This window comes from Amblyomma mixtum, chromosome 1 (genome assembly GCF_055824585.1).
Source record: "Amblyomma mixtum isolate Tamu chromosome 1, ASM5582458v1, whole genome shotgun sequence".
NCBI lineage: Eukaryota > Metazoa > Arthropoda > Arachnida > Ixodida > Ixodidae > Amblyomma > Amblyomma mixtum.
The window spans coordinates 292669622-292686033 of record NC_143012.1 but is presented as its reverse complement, the minus strand read 5'-3'; the positions used below and the strand labels follow the sequence as shown (position 1 = coordinate 292686033).

At 45.9% G+C, this 16412-nt stretch overlaps 2 protein-coding genes across 3 annotated transcripts in view; one reads left to right on the top strand and one right to left on the bottom strand.

Moving 5' to 3' along the window:
* Positions 1 to 188: 188 nt before the first annotated feature.
* Positions 189 to 7744, bottom strand: Pi4KIIIalpha (phosphatidylinositol 4-kinase III alpha). Its single transcript, XM_089566397.1, has one exon. The coding sequence runs from the start codon at positions 7351 to 7353 to the stop codon at positions 1078 to 1080; it is 6276 nt and encodes a 2091-aa protein (XP_089422523.1). The 5' UTR covers positions 7354 to 7744; the 3' UTR covers positions 189 to 1077.
* Positions 7745 to 7944: 200 nt separating this feature from the next.
* Positions 7945 to 16412, top strand: part of LOC149372044 (C2 domain-containing protein 5) — a 38446-nt gene continuing 29978 nt past the window's right edge. The window contains exons 1-10 of one of the 2 annotated variants that reach the window (XM_089566399.1): positions 7945 to 8145; positions 8460 to 8522; positions 8656 to 8761; positions 8945 to 9031; positions 10692 to 10732; positions 12187 to 12317; positions 12596 to 12691; positions 12940 to 13095; positions 13772 to 13832; positions 14305 to 14430. In XM_089566399.1, coding sequence (XP_089422525.1) covers positions 8672 to 8761; positions 8945 to 9031; positions 10692 to 10732; positions 12187 to 12317; positions 12596 to 12691; positions 12940 to 13095; positions 13772 to 13832; positions 14305 to 14430 — 788 coding nt within the window. In that variant the 5' untranslated portion in view covers positions 7945 to 8145; positions 8460 to 8522; positions 8656 to 8671. The remainder of the gene's footprint in view (positions 8146 to 8459; positions 8523 to 8655; positions 8762 to 8944; positions 9032 to 10691; positions 10733 to 12186; positions 12318 to 12595; positions 12692 to 12939; positions 13096 to 13771; positions 13833 to 14304; positions 14431 to 16412) is intronic. The other variant, XM_089566400.1, reaches the window with a different exon arrangement.

The window sequence follows — 16412 nt, the reverse complement described above, 5'->3', positions numbered from 1 at the left end:
AACTGACAGCCACTGCATCCTTTACCACATATTTGTAACTCTGCATACACCGCATTCTCACAGCTCTAGTCATAGCCTTATCTGTACTTGTTTTGTAGTCCCATATTTTTCCAAAATTTCAGCAGCTCTATGTTTTTTGGATGTATCTGGAGACAGCGACAACCAGGAAATGGTGAAAACTGCAGCCATGCTTGGTGCTAAGTGAAGGCTTTACTAACACCAAATATATTAATATGACACTCGTAACAATGCGGGAAAAATTACTGCATTGCAAGCAAGCACTGCCTGCTAAAAGTCAAACGAATTATCACAGCTCTCATATTAATGCCAGGCTTTTAGTATTAAATACAAATGCATACACTTGTTCAATTCAGCAATGCCTTGGGGCATCTTATGCTAAAACATCTGCACATTTTGGACTATGACCCTTGGATTCACAACATCAACAATAGCAGATACCCTAGTACACATTCATAATTCTCTACACAAAACATACATTGAGCTATACAGCTGTCTGCATGTCATGCAGAAGGAACTTCAGTGCTCGCAAGGTGGCACAGTAATGGAATCAAAACCCTGCAGCACATACGACTCAAACTATTCCCCTGCATTTAGTCACAATATCTAACTAGACAAGGTCACAAACTGTACAATAAAGAGACGGATACCATGCAACTTGCTTTGCCTACATTTTGTTCAGTCATAAAGTACATCCTCGTGAACAGCAGGTCACGAATGCACCACATATGCATAACAAGAACAATCAAAATGGCATATAATAAAAGCAAACGAACTCAGCACATATGTGCAAGCACACCTGCACCAGATCATCAAGTGCTGCCAAAACAAAAGCAGTGATCACATCATTGGTCCTGCAGTGCACACAGGAAAACGACAGACATATTGCTTAAGGGAGCCAGAAGAAAACTTACTAAGTGCACAGCCTGTTGCTTGACATACAGGCACAACACTAAACATCAAAATATGCATTGCACACACCTATGCCACAATGTGTTGCCATGAAACAGTGTGCAACTAAAGCAGCTCATATATTTGAGCACAAGAGCAAGCACTAGCTCAGTATGGAATTTGGTTCTGATAGTACTGAATCATATCGTAGGTGCGTGTCCTGAAGTTGAGGAATGAGTCCCTGATAATTTTTTGCATGTACGCCGCTGCTTCCTTCTCAGCAGCAAGTGGTGCAAATCTCGACCTTAGAAGTTTGATCGTCTGCCCTCTAAAGCAAGGCAAACCGGTGTCAAGCATTAGCGAGACTAGAGTGACAATGTCCTCGCGATATGGCCGCACTGCCAAATAAGCCCGCACGCAAAGTTCCATGAACCAACGGAACGGGGCTGCCTCCATTTTTCCACCCATGATCATGACCATTTCGTCAGTAAGTTTGATGTCCGGCTCAAAGCCAAGATTTCCTCCAGGTGAGCTCTCAAACATAAAGCCAAAGTCAATGTGGATGATGTGTCCATCTGTATCCAGCATAATGTTTCCATTGTGACGATCTTTGATCTGGAGGAGAAACCCAATGACACTGTAGGCAGCCATGCTTTTGATGAAGTTTCGGCGGGCCTCCCTGAATGCTGTTGTTGATTCATCGCCGTACTTTTTGATGAAATACTCATACATGCCAATGTCAGTTTGGCGGCCAAGCTGATCACGAGATTTTGCATTTGGGACACACTCAATCACTCCACAGCCAGGAGCTGTGGCCACAACCCTATACGGGAACAGGTACAGGTCCAATCCAACTTGATTAAAGATGTTTTTGAACAGACCAATCACCTGCAGAGCCAGCATGTCTTGGCGCACATCATCGCCAACTTTGAAGATGGCAGCTTGCCAATATTCATTGCCTGTGCTTAGTTGCTGCATGCCTGTCTGTGAAACACTCATTGCTTTAGACTCCAGTTCTTTGATTCCGCAACGACAAACCTTGAAACGTGCCAAGAATGGAGCTTTAGCAGCACTCTGCATTGGAGTGCCAGACTTGTAGTCAATGTCTATCACAACAGCCTCTGGGTTCGATGGTAAATAGCAGCCAGGCTGAACGACTATCTTGGAGAGTTCATTGAGGCATGCTTTCTTTCGCTCTGCACCTTTGGGGAACACTCTGATCTCTCCAGATATTGCGGTAATCTTTTGGAAGAAGTCAAATTCCCTCTCATAGAACTGTTTTGCAGGCCCTGACAGGAAGCTGATGATATGACGCATTATGTGGTCAAAGTGCTCATACAGGTCTGGATCCTGCTGTGCACCTTCTTCATCCAGATACATGTTTGTCTTCATGTTCCAGATCATTTGGTGTGCCAGAAGCTGAGATTTGTTGGCAGCTGCCTTTATGAACTCGGTTACATACCCCATGGCATCATAGCGAACTGCTTGCATTATCTGAGGTATGTAGAATAGCACGGTATCTGGAGGAAAGGATGACAGCGTACAAACTGCGTACTGGGCTGTAATGGGATGAGGCGGGAACTGCCTTGAAAAGTATGCAAGTGCCTTGATAGGGGACACTCGTGCCCACGTTAGCATGTGATTGAGCTCCAGAAGGTCACCAAGCACACTCTCTGGTGTTGTTAGGTACTGCAGTGCCTCAGGAAGATGACAGACTGCTGTTGGGTTCTGCTGCACAAGGCGGGAAACTTCTGCACGAATGGTGTCTGAAGTCTTGAACCTACAAGGGACATATATGGCCAGGCATGGAGATGTTTCCCAGGACAACCTAGCCACTTCTTTCATGCTTCGATCAATAACAGGCTGGCTTCGCCAAGTGGCAATAGCATCTTCTCCAGTGATGTTTCGTTCCCAAGTGGACAATGGGTTGTACCATGTGATGAGAAACTCTATTTCAACTGCCAGCAGTCCAAGGATCAGATTTCGCTTTTTCAGGTAGTCTCTGACAAAGATTTCTGTTGATGCATCCTTCATGGCTGAGCCCCTGCCAGCTGATGACCTCCGTGATATTGTTGACATGTTGCTGCTGAGGGGCACTGTGTTAATCCAGCCTGTTGGCGTGGATCGCGACTGCAGTACTTCAGTGCTTCCACGAAGATCTGCATTCATGACCACAGAGAGGTTGCTCTGTGTGCTTGTCTCCCAAATGTCAGAGATTGTAGTGGCTTTCAGATACTTCTTGTCAGCATGAACTGCAAGCCAGAACTTCACAAGAACATTGATGTCGTCCCGCAAGTCAGCACCCTGTTGAGTAGGGCACATCTGGGGCCCACAGAAGTAGTCAAGGGCTGCCGAGTAGATACGCTCTCGGAGAACGCTCTTCCCTATGCCATGCGGTAGAACGTCGCCTTGAAGCAGAGAGAGGCCTGCAGTCAACAAACGGAACTGAGTACCCACTGCAGCCACATGTCGGCAGCAGTGGTTCTTGTCCTGGCCTATATTTACTGAGAAAGAGCGGTGCAGAATATGGGCAAAGATTTCAACTTGGTCAAGGCTGCTGTATTTGGCTGTCTCAATGCGTTCAGCAAGGAAACGCACCCATATAGTGTGTGGCTGCACAAATGGTGGTTTAGGCTCAAGCACCATCCCCTCATGAGCCGCAGATGGATCCGTCTGGGGTGGGTCCTCTGAAAACAGCCCCATCTTTTTGTCCACAGTCATGTGCCACGCAGCAGACATCTCTTGAAGGAACTGAAGCTCCAGGTCTGGCCTCGCAGCAAGAAGCCATTGCCAACAAGACACCGTGCCTCTCACTGCCTCTTCAGTGAAAAGTTCCACAGGAGACCAACACAGTGCGTGCAGCAAGCCTCTGTCTGTACCGGAGAAGTGAATTAGAAGTGCACATACCCGAAAGATGCATTCTTTGTGCATGCGCTCATCCTTTTTCTCCCAGCTTTGTTTCAGCTGAGACAGAAGTCGTGCAGACAGCTCCTTATGTGTTGTCTCAATGTTTTCAGCATCCATGAGCAGGCCTGTGATTTCACCGGCAAATCTGCACCGCAAGCCCATAGAGCAAACGAATTCTGAGCAGTTGTTTTTCACACAACCAGGCCATTTGTCCAAGGTTGACAAAGGCAGTGGTGCTGAGTAGTTGTTCAGTCCTGCAAACTGTAGCACACTCTCTATTGCCAAAGCAACTCCACTATGCTGAGTGAGACCATCTGCAGTGTACGAATAGCAGGCCAGGTACTCTTCGAGGTGCGACCTTGTTATGATAGGGGCCCACTTGACAGCCTCCTGAACGATGCCTTGGCACCGGGCAGCAAAGTCTTGAACAATGCTTTCTCTAGCTTCTATGGTGTCTGTAAGCGTCAGAACATAGGAAGTTCCAGGGACCGGCAACTCTGATATCAGTTCATTTGGATCTAGCTCAAGTGACTTGGCCAGAACATGGAGGATGTTTAGCATTGTCCACAGTACCTTTCCACTCCAAAGCAGATGCGGGAAGGTGTCTACAAGTGCGGAAAGGTACTTGTCGGCAACACGTCTGATTTGTTTCTGGGGGTGATTGAACTTCAGTAGCAGGAATGTAGCGTGTTTCTCCAACTCTTCGTCTCTCTCCTTTTTTCTCGGCTTGTTAGACATTACATCCAGGAGAACCATAAAAACTTTGTCAGCAACAGCCATGATGCACTGCCACATTCCTGCTTTGTCTTTCTGTATGGTCGAAAACTCCATGTATTTCATCATGTTCTGGAAGCTGTTTTCTCCATGCAGGTTTTGCACTCGCAATGTCTCCAGCCTAAGCACGGAAAGCAAGTAAGTACACTGAGAAAAATTCAGCTTGTTCACAACAGCGCTAACATCTTGCGAGTGCTCTGTCTTGAGCTGTTTCAAGATCTGGTTTTTCAGCTCCTGCAGTTCGCCAAGAGAGACAGTGTCATTACGGATGGCCGAGTTGTACTGCAGCACTGAACGCAAGTGCTCCTTGGAGACCAAAAGTGGAGACTTTGCAGCTATTTCACGAACCCCATCATACCATTCTCGAGGCCACAAGCCTGACTCTGAAGTGAAACCCATGACAACACAGTAGAGCCAAAAGTCCCAAAACAATTTGTGAAGCCTAGGCTTGGGATCTATGACAGGGGGAAGGCGCCGAATGAGCACTGCGATCACTGGAATGAGGACTCCTAGGTTTCCAGCACTGCTGGAGGCCTTAAGTGCCGCCTGTTTCTCACTGGCCCTGCGGCCCTCCAACCCCAACTGTACAAACAATTCCAGTAAAGTCCCCAGAAGTTCCAGCTGATCCTCTTCACCTTGTAGGCTGGCCGCTACATTGGCCAGAGCGTTTATTACTGCCAGGGAGACATGCCGATAGCCTTGCTTTCTGTCCTCGACGCTACCCACGTTGTACGCAGAGCTGGACTCCACAGTGATCATAGTAAACATCTTCATTATTTCTTCATAGACAGTGTGGTCGACCTTGGCAATCACCATGCAGCCCAACTGATCGATGATGAGAGAGTCGAGGGGCGATGCAGGCTGGCAGAACTTTTGCTGGAAGAACTGAAGAATTGACTTTGTTGTCTTCGGAGTATCCTTCAGTGCCACAGCGACATGACCAAGAGCCAGGATGGTGTTGGTGGCTACGAGACTGGGCTCCAAGTCCTTGCTCTCCGCTTGGTACAGCCGAATGGACACAGAGGCAAGGAAGGCTTGGACACACTCGGGATCTTGCTGCAGGCCCACCCGTAGGGCTCGGCACAGGTTTTCAATGGCTGTGTCCCGAAGCTTCTCATACGCTGCCATAGATGTAGTAAGCGTTCCTGATTTGTGGCTGGCCTGCGAGGACTCTGCAATACCTATGCCAGCTGCTCCTGCTCCCCCGGTTCTGGATGCAGAGTTGCTGCCCTGGAAGTGGAGCTTTGTCAGAATGGGAGATGAGTTGACCAAGAAGTCCCGCAATGCAGATATGCTCGTCTGAGCAATGTTTGGGAACTTCTCGGCTAGCTTGCCAAATCCCTCCAGACAAACAAGCAACAAGGGCATGTGTCCTAGAGCCAGCTTGACGTTGCACGGGGAGTTGATCTTGTCATACAAAAATCCACAGAGGGTCTCGGCACCATTTTCGTCAGTAGTGGCCCACACGAGCAGGTCAACACAAGCTGCATTGGCCTGCACATTTAGCTTGAACCGATTTGCAGAAGCATAGTTTGATTCTCTGTCTTCTTTCTCACAGGCATCATGATTCTTGCTTTGCAGTTCTGTCTGGCCATTCAGAAACAGGACTTTTACAAATTCCTGAACATCCTTAGTGAAGGGGGCTGGATGACCTGTCTGGTGGCACAACAGTTCCTGCAGCAACATCAGCACCACCAAGTTCAATACTTCATTAAACGACTTGTAAGGAAACAGCCTCAACTGTCCTGTACTGTACACTTCCACAGCTTGGTTATCCAAAAATTGCAAGAGGTCTTTGGAGAGGATCTTCTTTGCAAGGCCAAGAATGGTTTGCAGCTTGCTGATGGAAAGCATCAGTGGGTTCTGAATCCGCGGCGAGCCGTGCATTTGCGAATAGCTGGATCCGTGCTTACTGAAGAAATATATGGTAGGATCGTAAGCTACAGACGACTGGCTCTGAAGCGACGACCTTCGTGAGTGTTCGTCGTCGTCGTCGTCACGACAGGACTTGTTTCTGGTGTGAGTCAACTGGCTCAACTCCGAAAGTGATCGCGGAATGATGGGCCTGAAGTTGTTAAATGTGCGGCGCTTAGGCAGCGTGTTCCCTGCATTGCTGTTGCTTCGGTGTCGCGGTGCGTCTTCAGTCGACGGGACTACCTTGGCCGGCGGCGGGAAGATCTCGCAGAACAGCGGAGGCGAGGATGCCTTCGCTCGGCCAAGCGCCCGAGCCGTGCCGATAAGTAGGGGTACAATGGCACGGCATAATGTTACCTTTCCTGTGCTACCACGCGGCGTCTGCGCATCGGCGAAGCTCTTGCAAATGTTCACAAGAACGGCGAGAAAGTCGATCTGCGCCGTAATTATCTCTTCGCGCAGGTCTTCGCAGAGGTAAGCGATATCACTCAGAAGTGTTCCAAGGCAAAACGCGAAACGTTCACAGACAGGGATTCGTTCTTGATCACTCAACTTAATTTCATCTAGCCACACAGCTTTGCCAAGGCCGCGAAGCAGCTTGAGGAAGTAAGGTACGATTTTGTCCTTGTACTGGAAGCCCGATTCAAGAAAGTAGATACCCGTAGCGATGACGGCCTCTTGTCCCCGCTGATCAATTCGAAATGTTCCCTGCGGTGACGATTCTTGCGGGCAGAGACGCAGCAAGTTGTCAAGCTTCTCAGGGGGCGTCGGTCTTATGCGTGCCAGCGATCGTGCTAGGTGCTGAATAGCGGTGAAGAAAAACTTGCGGTCACTGTATGAAACCGCCATTGCTTCTAGCTTGACGCACAAAACGTGGCTGAGGTTGACTCTGCACTCTTGCGCCGTCGTCACAGCATAGTAACGGAATGCCTGTCAACAGGTTCGCTCCTTCTACCAGTACATCGGAAGTTTTGGTCGAAGGTATCGGTCGTTACCCATTACGCCGGTCGCAGTATCTCGATGCCACTGAATGCCTCTTGCTTTCTTCGGTTGACATTGTCGCGACGTCAGAGGTTTCGTAGCACGTAACGCATCGACGAAAGGATAAAAAAAACGACGAAGAGTTCGTAAAGGTGACAAGAAAATGATATCAGAAACCACTGCGGCACACCTACAGCGCCTACCGCGCCTACAGTTGCCGCATATGCGGAAGCGAAGGCGGCGCAGCCAGCGGGCAGTGCAGGAAGGGGCGAAGGCAAGCGGATATTCGATCGGCGAGATCACTTCCTCTCGACCCTTTTAAAGTGGCGCACTAATTAAGACTACTATTTAACGAAATACATTTTACCACCGCATTTTATCGTCAAGAAAAAGCTTTTTGTAACATCATATAGGTGAGGTAATTCTTTTGAAACATATGCAACTTTTGTAACTTAAAAAAAAAAAAAATTCTCTTGCTTTCGCCACTTTCGCTTACCCTCACAACCTTCAGTCCAGCCCAGCCAGCCAGATTCTCCGAGTTTCATGGAGCTGATTCCCTCCTCTTCGATTGCGTTGTGCTCATCTTCATGCTTACCAAACAGGCTGCAGATGCAAACTATACTACCAGTTTCTAAAGCCTGACATACTATGACGTCCTGGGTGAGTCTCGTGCGACTTGCGTGAGCGCGCGTGCCTGCCTTGGAAATTCCGCGTGGCGCACACTAGTCGCGAGCGTGCGTCTGTGTGGGGTGTCTTGCCTGTGAATAAACAGGGAGAAACTGCGTACCTCTTTCCTTCAGGCGTTTACATAACGATTGCAATGCGATGGTTAAGAATAGCCCATCCGCATCGCGCGGGAACATCAAATTGCGCTACGTACGAGCGTTGGCCTGCTGTCAAAACAGTGGTCAGCTGATTGCTTGCGCACAGCTGACTGGCCTCCCGTAATATGAATACATTTCGTTTGCTTCCAGGCCGTCGTGGTGCACCAAAATATTGAAACTACTACGATGATATCCGTGCCTTTTTGAAGCTACGTACGTACCCTTTTCTGGTGTGAAGTCGGAGTAATGAGATTGCTGCTTCAATTACTGCAGCATTACCTAAATTAAGTTAACTGCGTCTCAGAGAAATGCACAACACGCAGTGTTCTTGTGTTCTTGTTTTCAGACATTTTAGAACCGAGATGCCGGGCAAGGTGCGGGTAAAGCTGCTGGCTGCTAGGAACCTGCCAATCATGGATAGAGCGAGTGAAGCTTGCGATGCTTTTGGCGAGGTGAGTACATATATGCGAACGACCTGATCGTACGTTGTGTATTACAGCGTTTTATTTACCTATAGTGCCTGCTTTAGTTACAGAAAGTATTGTTCATAGCGACAGTCTAAAAATTAAGTGCAAGTACTGCATTATTTGTGTTGTTTGCTGTAATGGCTGACTCCTGTTTTCTTGTGTTTGTAGGTTAAACTAGGGAATACATGCTTCAAAACTGAAATATGCAAAAAATCTCTTAACCCTCAGTGGAACTCTGACTGGTTTCGTTTTGAGGTGAGTACATGCATTATTTACGATTACAATATTTCAGACTGCTCTTCTTGAAGTTTATAAGTACATGGACTAGAGTCAACTTTTGGTTTTCACAGCCTCATAAACAAAAAGTTTACACACCGAAAACTGCAAATTTGTGGACTCTGCAAAGTAGAAGAGCTGCTTTTTTCTTAGAATATTCTTTAATCAAACTCATTCAAAAGAGTGTTTGCATGAACAATTAGCAGATATCTTCTAGAAAGTATGTAGAGTGCTCTTCGATGACACTCTTCCAAAGTGTTGAAGTACCATATGACACATCGCAGGCGCATTTGAAGTGGTGGCCGTGGACCAGTGGCAGTGAATGTCTGAAAAAGTGAAAGGCGCCTGAAACAGTGGCATCATGGTTTTTGCTTTTAAAAATGCAAGCTTTATCTTTCATGCGCTGCAAACATTAGCTTTAAAGAGCCGAAATTGAATCCATGACATTGTGTTTGCACAGCAGTTGCTATAACATGCTCTGTTTGGCGCACCGCTGCAGTGTGATTTTTAGTTGAGTGTTACAGTGTTGAGTAAGTGCTTTACAGACCTCCAAAATTGGTACAGATGTAACTTGTAAACTGTGGACTTTAATGTTTCGAAGTGATATGTTGTCTATGAGGGAGACCATAGTGGAGGCTCCAAATTAATTTAGACCACCTGGGGCTCTTGAATGTATGCTGACATCGCACAGCACACGAGCACCTTCTGCGTTTTGCCTCCAACGCTTCCATCACAATGCAGCCGCCGCGGCAAGTATTGAACCCTGCTTCTCTGGCTCAGTAGCCGAGCGCTCTAACCACTGAGCCTCTGTGGTAGATCATAATATATTGGTATGACAGGTATGAGAAAGTTGTGAACTGTAGTGTTGTTATGCTTCTGTACTTCAGTATTATTTAGAAGAAAAAAGGAACATTCTGTAAGAGCATTTGCTAATAATGGACCCCAATACTTTTTTTTAAGTGAAAAATAATGCCATCTGTCATATGCATGGCACTACAGAGGTTCAAAACAGTGAACAGTTTTTTCCCAGTAATAATGTCTGAAACTTCTGTTGCACCACAGAATCTACAAAGGTTTCTTTAACAAAGCATCTAGGAAAGAGTGTATTGTTTGACTTCTCTCTTAACCAAGTAATGCTAAATGATGTAAACATGCATAATTAACTGAAAAAAAAAAAAAAATCTTGCGGTATATATTTGTGCCTGCTGTGAAATGGCTTAATTGCCTGCCATGGTCAGAACGTAAAGAAATGTGTACATTCCAAGCAAATATACAATCTCTATTCATTACTGCCGTGCACTGTTGATACCTTTATAAACATGCATTCCTTGTGCTTCTTTAGTTTTATTTAGTATGTTTATACCACAACCTGTTCCCTGACTGCTGTCATGCTTTGCTAGTCTAGATGCTGCAAAGAGTTTTGCTGGGTTTGTAAAAACATTTAATAAGGAATTAATGCAAAGAAATGAGCTGGCCTTTTTTCTTACTGATTGTCTATTGTTAATCTTTCAATGTCGTCCAGTTGTCTGACAAAAAAGTTATGGGACGAGAAATGTGTATGCCACCCGTAACTCGGAACAGAGTAGAAATCACATTCTGTTAAATGTGTTAAGCCACTTGGTGTTTTTTGCTTTTGCAGGTTGATGATGAAGAGCTTCAAGACGAACCATTGCAAATACGGTAACTGCTTCCTGGTGTACCATGCCGGTTATATAAAATACTATCGTAGTAGTCGGGGCACTCATAGACCCACAGTTTTCCTGCTGTGGCAGACAGGGGGCCTGAAAGATGCACCACCAATGTCATAGGTGCTTGGGATATTTCAGCTTAGTCAGAGTACTTGAATCATGGGTGCCACCTTGAACGATAGTGTTGTGGATCAGAGAGACTGTACAGCTTAACCCTTTCAGATGCTTTGTAAACAATTGTGTACACAGTGAACTCACAGCTTTTTCTCATAGTGTGCGGCACTTAGGAGTGATTTCCCTATTTCAGTCAAATTTAGCATCCTTTTTGTCACAAATAAGTTACTTTTTGTACCATATAGCGAATGCAGTAAATAATATTTCACTAAATATGGTGAGCTGGGTAGTACGTCGTCCGCGATTTTTATGCAGACAGATTTTGCCGCCAGTTATAAAATCGTTTGTTTTCGTCAGTGTCGAGCGTAATGAGCACCTTCAAGACACAAAGTGATTCCATGATCCCTCGGGCGCTTACTTGACAAATCCGGGCGTTTTCGACGTTACTGTTTTTAACCAATCTGACATTTTGTGTGGAATTTTGCATATACTTGCGAAAACTTAGCCACCGGGCTTTCGCGCTACAAACCTAACAAATTTCCTTTCATGAGGTCTGAATATACTGTTTAGGCGGAAAAATAATTGTTTTCAAACAAAACAAAAAATGTTGCCTGGAAAGGTTAATATGAAGGGAGTTCAGCATTGTGCCAAATTATAGATTTTACCAAAAACGGGTCGTTGTTAAAATAAAAATGACATAAATTCAAGAATTTGCAGTAACCCCAGCTAACTAACTGAACTCAGTTACTGGATGTAGGATGTGAATGTTTACTTGCTGCACATTGGAAACTGCTTTAGGAAACAACAACAGTCGGAGTGCGGCAAAAAAGAAATTGGTTTCTAAAGTGGTATTTTCCTTTTTTTTATATACTGCATGAGTAATGAAACATAAAACACAAAAGCCCTCAGTGCTACTGCCATGAACGGATGTTTAGATTTATGATTGGTACATTAATTGCAGCTAAATTGTCATATTAATTCGTGACATCATATATGTCATGTACTCAGTCACATGGCTGAAAATATAAAATTGATTCACCTGTTAGTCGTTCAGCTTAAAAGAAAGATTTCTACACCAAGAAATCAGGAAAATAACTGTTGTGTTCAGCTATTTGACTGAGCTCCGGAACTAAGATGTACGAAGGTTGAGTTTATTGTCGCTTGAACTGCGTTAAGTGAGGTCTCTTTCAAGGCAGAGAATTGCCATTTGTTAGGCTTATTTGTGTTTACGGACAGTTTAGTTGTCCTTTCTTTTTTTTTCACGAATATTAGCGTCACTGTGTTCATATTGCTCTCGAACAGCTAACAACAATAGCTCCTTGTTTTCTTTAGGATAATGGACTATGACACTTATAGTGCCAACGATGCCATCGGGAAGGTGTACATTGACTTGAACCCTTTGCTTGGGAAAGATGTGGGATCCACTTTGTCTGGGTGGCTTCCCATTTACGACACTATGCATGGTGAGTATTGCTGCCTTTGCACTGAAAAACTGTCGCATCACAAGTGAACAAAGGAAAGCAGTAATATGCCGTTTTCATTTCTAAAATGTTCCATTGTTGAATAACAAAGGCAAAACAGCAAATGGAACTGTGCACAATACAAGGGCTACTCAAAAGCTGAATGAATGCTTATGGCCTTATTTTGCCTGTGTTTTTTATCGGAGTGGCTGATGAAATGTGTGTTACAGCTTTCTACACACCTTTCTATGCAAGTTTTCAGCCCATTACTGCCTTTTCAGGTATTCGAGGGGAAGTCAACCTGATGGTCCGAATCGACCTGTTCAGTGATTCTAATCGCTATCGGGAGTCATCATGTGGAGTACGCTTCTTCTACAGTGAGTGATATTATGTTGCATTGCATTGCGTTGCATTGTATCGCAGTCAGTGCCATGTCTGTTTTTTACCTGTCTTTCTCCTACATTGCGCTCTGTCTATCCCTTCAGAATGACCCAGCGCTAATATGTTCAGGTCCGCACTGTCAAGAACGGTGTTGGTTTACCTATGCAGAGTGGCTTTTTGCCGCTTGGTTGCATTGCATTGCATTTGCAGAAGCAGTCCAACATCATGTGTCGTATGTTTTCAGGCAGCGGCATCCCTCAAGGTTACCATGCTCATGCCATCCTTGGCTTTGTGGAAGAGTTGGTCGTCAACGATGATCCCGAGTACAAGTGGATCGACAAGATTCGCACTCCTCGGGCGTCTAATGAAGCACGACAAACCTTATTCTCAAAGCTCTCAGGTTTGTTTACATATGCACACCTCCTTACATTATTTGTTCACTGTTACTTCAGAAAGTAAGTTAAAGCCATGTGATGCTGACAGCAGTAAAAGGCGATGATTAGGTTTATGGGGGTTTAACGTCCCAAAGAGACTCGGGCTATGAGGGACACCGTAGTGAAGGGCTCCGGAAATTTCGATCACCTGGGGTTCTTTAACATGCTCTGAAATCACACAGTACATGATGCTAGTGCACGTTAAAGAACCCCAGATGGTCGGCTTTTTGTACTAGGGATGGTACTCGCTATGATGATAAGTATATTTGTTTTCCTAGTGGCTTAGTGTTCTTTGTGCTTCTTGCCGACAGAAGCATGGCTCTTTGAGGGGCTGAGCCTAGTGCTTTTCTCTACTCTTTACTGCTTCCTTATCACACACGGTGGACTCTGTGATGTATTCATTGATGGGACTTTTGTTTACTGGAATGCAGATTAGTCTGTGCTAAAGTGTTCATTTTCACCTTGACTTTTTTGAGCTCCAGATAGCAAAGCTTTGCCACTGCATAACATGTACACATTTATGCCTTCCTGTGTGTTGAGTTGACATTTCTTTAATGCAAGGCATAAACTTTTATTTCCTCTCTTGAGGTTGGTGGGGTGAGTGCTAAAGGATGAGTGATTACTACACTGCTCTAATTTTAGGTGAGGTTCAGCGGCGCATTGGTCACAAAGCTTTGGAGCTGGGTGGAAACACAGTTGTAGCGTAAGTACTTTCAGTTCATACTTTATCCTAACGTTGTGTACTGTTGTGCATTCTGTATCTTTGACCAGGTCAGTGTTGCTGAGTAGCATAACTGCTGTGATAGTGCTGCTTAGACGACTCTCATGCTAGGTATTTCATGTTTTGCTCACGCCTGAAGGACGATGTCAGAAGACAAGGGTGAAAAAAAAAAATATTTTTGGCATGGAGCTTTCAAGTGCATGTTTAAACTGCTGCTTTGGTTCATGCAGAGCCAAGAAGATGTGCTGGCAGCTGGAAAAAATAAGCACGGAAGCCATTTAAAGGCAGTGGGTATATAGGCTGTCATGGGCCACTGCCATCAGGTTTGATGGATAATGTTACCCGAGGCACCTATGTATAGGATGTAGCATTAGGCCAATTATGCATGCACGTGCTCAGTCTTGTTAAACAAGCACCGTGGCCCAGCTTCTGTGGTTGTGTTTGTTGCACGCAGGTACCGCCAGTGTTTTGACCTGGAAGGGGAGTCTGGAGTGGTGGTGCGAGGCATTGGCACTGCCGTCACTCTTGTCAGGATTGGTCATCCACTCACCTTGTCACCTTTGAAAGAAGCTCTCAGAGAGTAAGTGTGCAGCTGCCTGTTGTCGAGACCAGAGTATCTAGGTTGTACAAAAATCACTTCTGGAAGTGCAATGCACTGATGCTTACTTGTGCAACCAGTGTAGGTTTTTGCCGCCAAAACTACAAGCTCAAAAAAAAGGAGCAGTTCACAGGGGCAGGTGCAAGGCCGACTGCTATCCTTGTTATGGATATTTGTTTCAGCCAACCCTTATTATGGCTAATCAACTCTTCACTCTACTGACAAATTATGAGGGCAACTGTACCAGTAATACTTGTGTGGCCTGGCTTCGTGTTTTGTCATTTACATTTTGTTGCTGATTTTAGAAGGTATTCTCATCTTGCACAGCTCCTGTATTGTCACCCTTTTGCAAAGCGACTCTGTTAGCTGTGGCAGTAGTTTTAGCATCATATTTTGCTTAAGTGTTCTGCCTTGATAGTGTGGTCACGCTTGGTACAACCTGCAGCTTGCTAACTGTGGTCATAGTCCAAAGAATGAGGCTGGGGCAGCATAGTGACCTCAGGTAGTCTGTACAAATTTTTTCTTTTAGAGCACTAGCTCTTACCCCAGTTTAACAGTAGTAGTGGCATTCACAAATGCGAATGCCGCGGCACACAGCACCGGCGCTAGTTTGTCTTGCTGCACACAGGAGGCACTGCGTTACTGTGGTATGGACAGACTAGACAAAAAGCCCATAGACAAAATGAGCTGGGCAGTTAAAAGTCTTCAAGCATTTGTATAGACCAGATTTTTTTACCCTCGCACGCAGGCTGCGGGCGCGCTCCTACTCTCGACACCAGTCGCCATCTGTCGGCGCGCGCTACCCGAGGGACTGCGGGTCGCGCCGGCGCCGCGCGTAGAACGCACGTTTACGTGTTCGCTTCTGCCGTTGCTGAGCTCCATCAGCTAACCTATGAGGGTGTGTGCTGTGCGTGACTACTCTCATTTTCCCTTTTCCAGACAGTACTGCGGTTATCTTGTGCGCATTTACTCGTTAACGTGACATCCGAGGGTAGTCGACCAGGTAGTGTACGCACTGGAAACCGGCACTTCTAAGCAGATTTCTACGCTGTCGTGTCGTTTGTTGTTGCCTTTTACGTGCGATATCATCTATGATAATTTTATGCATCAGAATATAGATCTATTGACTTGACGCAGTGGAGTAGTAACTTGACAGGCGAGCTGCAGACCGAAGGTTGTCCCGACGGAGCGCGTGTTTTCGATCACCAGTACGTGTTCGGCATCCTTGCGCTGAGCTTGCTCTTGTTCCCATTAAACACATTTCATGCACAGGATTGTAAGCACGACCGCTATCGATTTCAGCTGCTATTTCCTCACGCATATGTCAGAGGGATCTGGGGGGGTAAAGGTTTATCTATAGTATCTCTCTGCTGTCGGTATCTACACTAGTTTGGTTGGTTTATAGGGTTTAACGTCCCAAAGCGACTAAGGCTATGAGAGACGTCGTAGTGGAGGGCTCCGGAAATTTCGACCACCTGGGGTTCTTTAACGTGCACTGACATCGCACAGTACACGGGCCTCGAATTTCTCCTCCAAAGAAATTCAGCCGCCGCGGCCGGGATCGAACCCGCGTCTTTTGGGCCAGAGCCGACAGCCGTAACCACTGAGCCACCGCAGCGGTGCGGTATCTATCTTATTCATAGGAGAATACTATGCGCGATTTCATTTCATTTTCCACACTCAGCCAAACGGCTACGCAACGCTCTCACACGCGGCGAGAGCTCCTGAATAACATAACGCGACTTCGGACCTCAGAATTAGTGAAAGCTGGATTAGCTGCTCATATCTATTCAAGCTTTTATAAATTAAGCGAAAGTACGTTTTTATGCACCAGGTTGCATAAACCATGACAAAATTTGTTTTCTGTTGGCGCTGCGACTCAGTTGAGCTCACAGCGGTAATTTGCTGATAAACTGGCGCGGCGACAAGAAAGCCGTTTGTGGAAGGGGGGGGGGGGGGCTTTA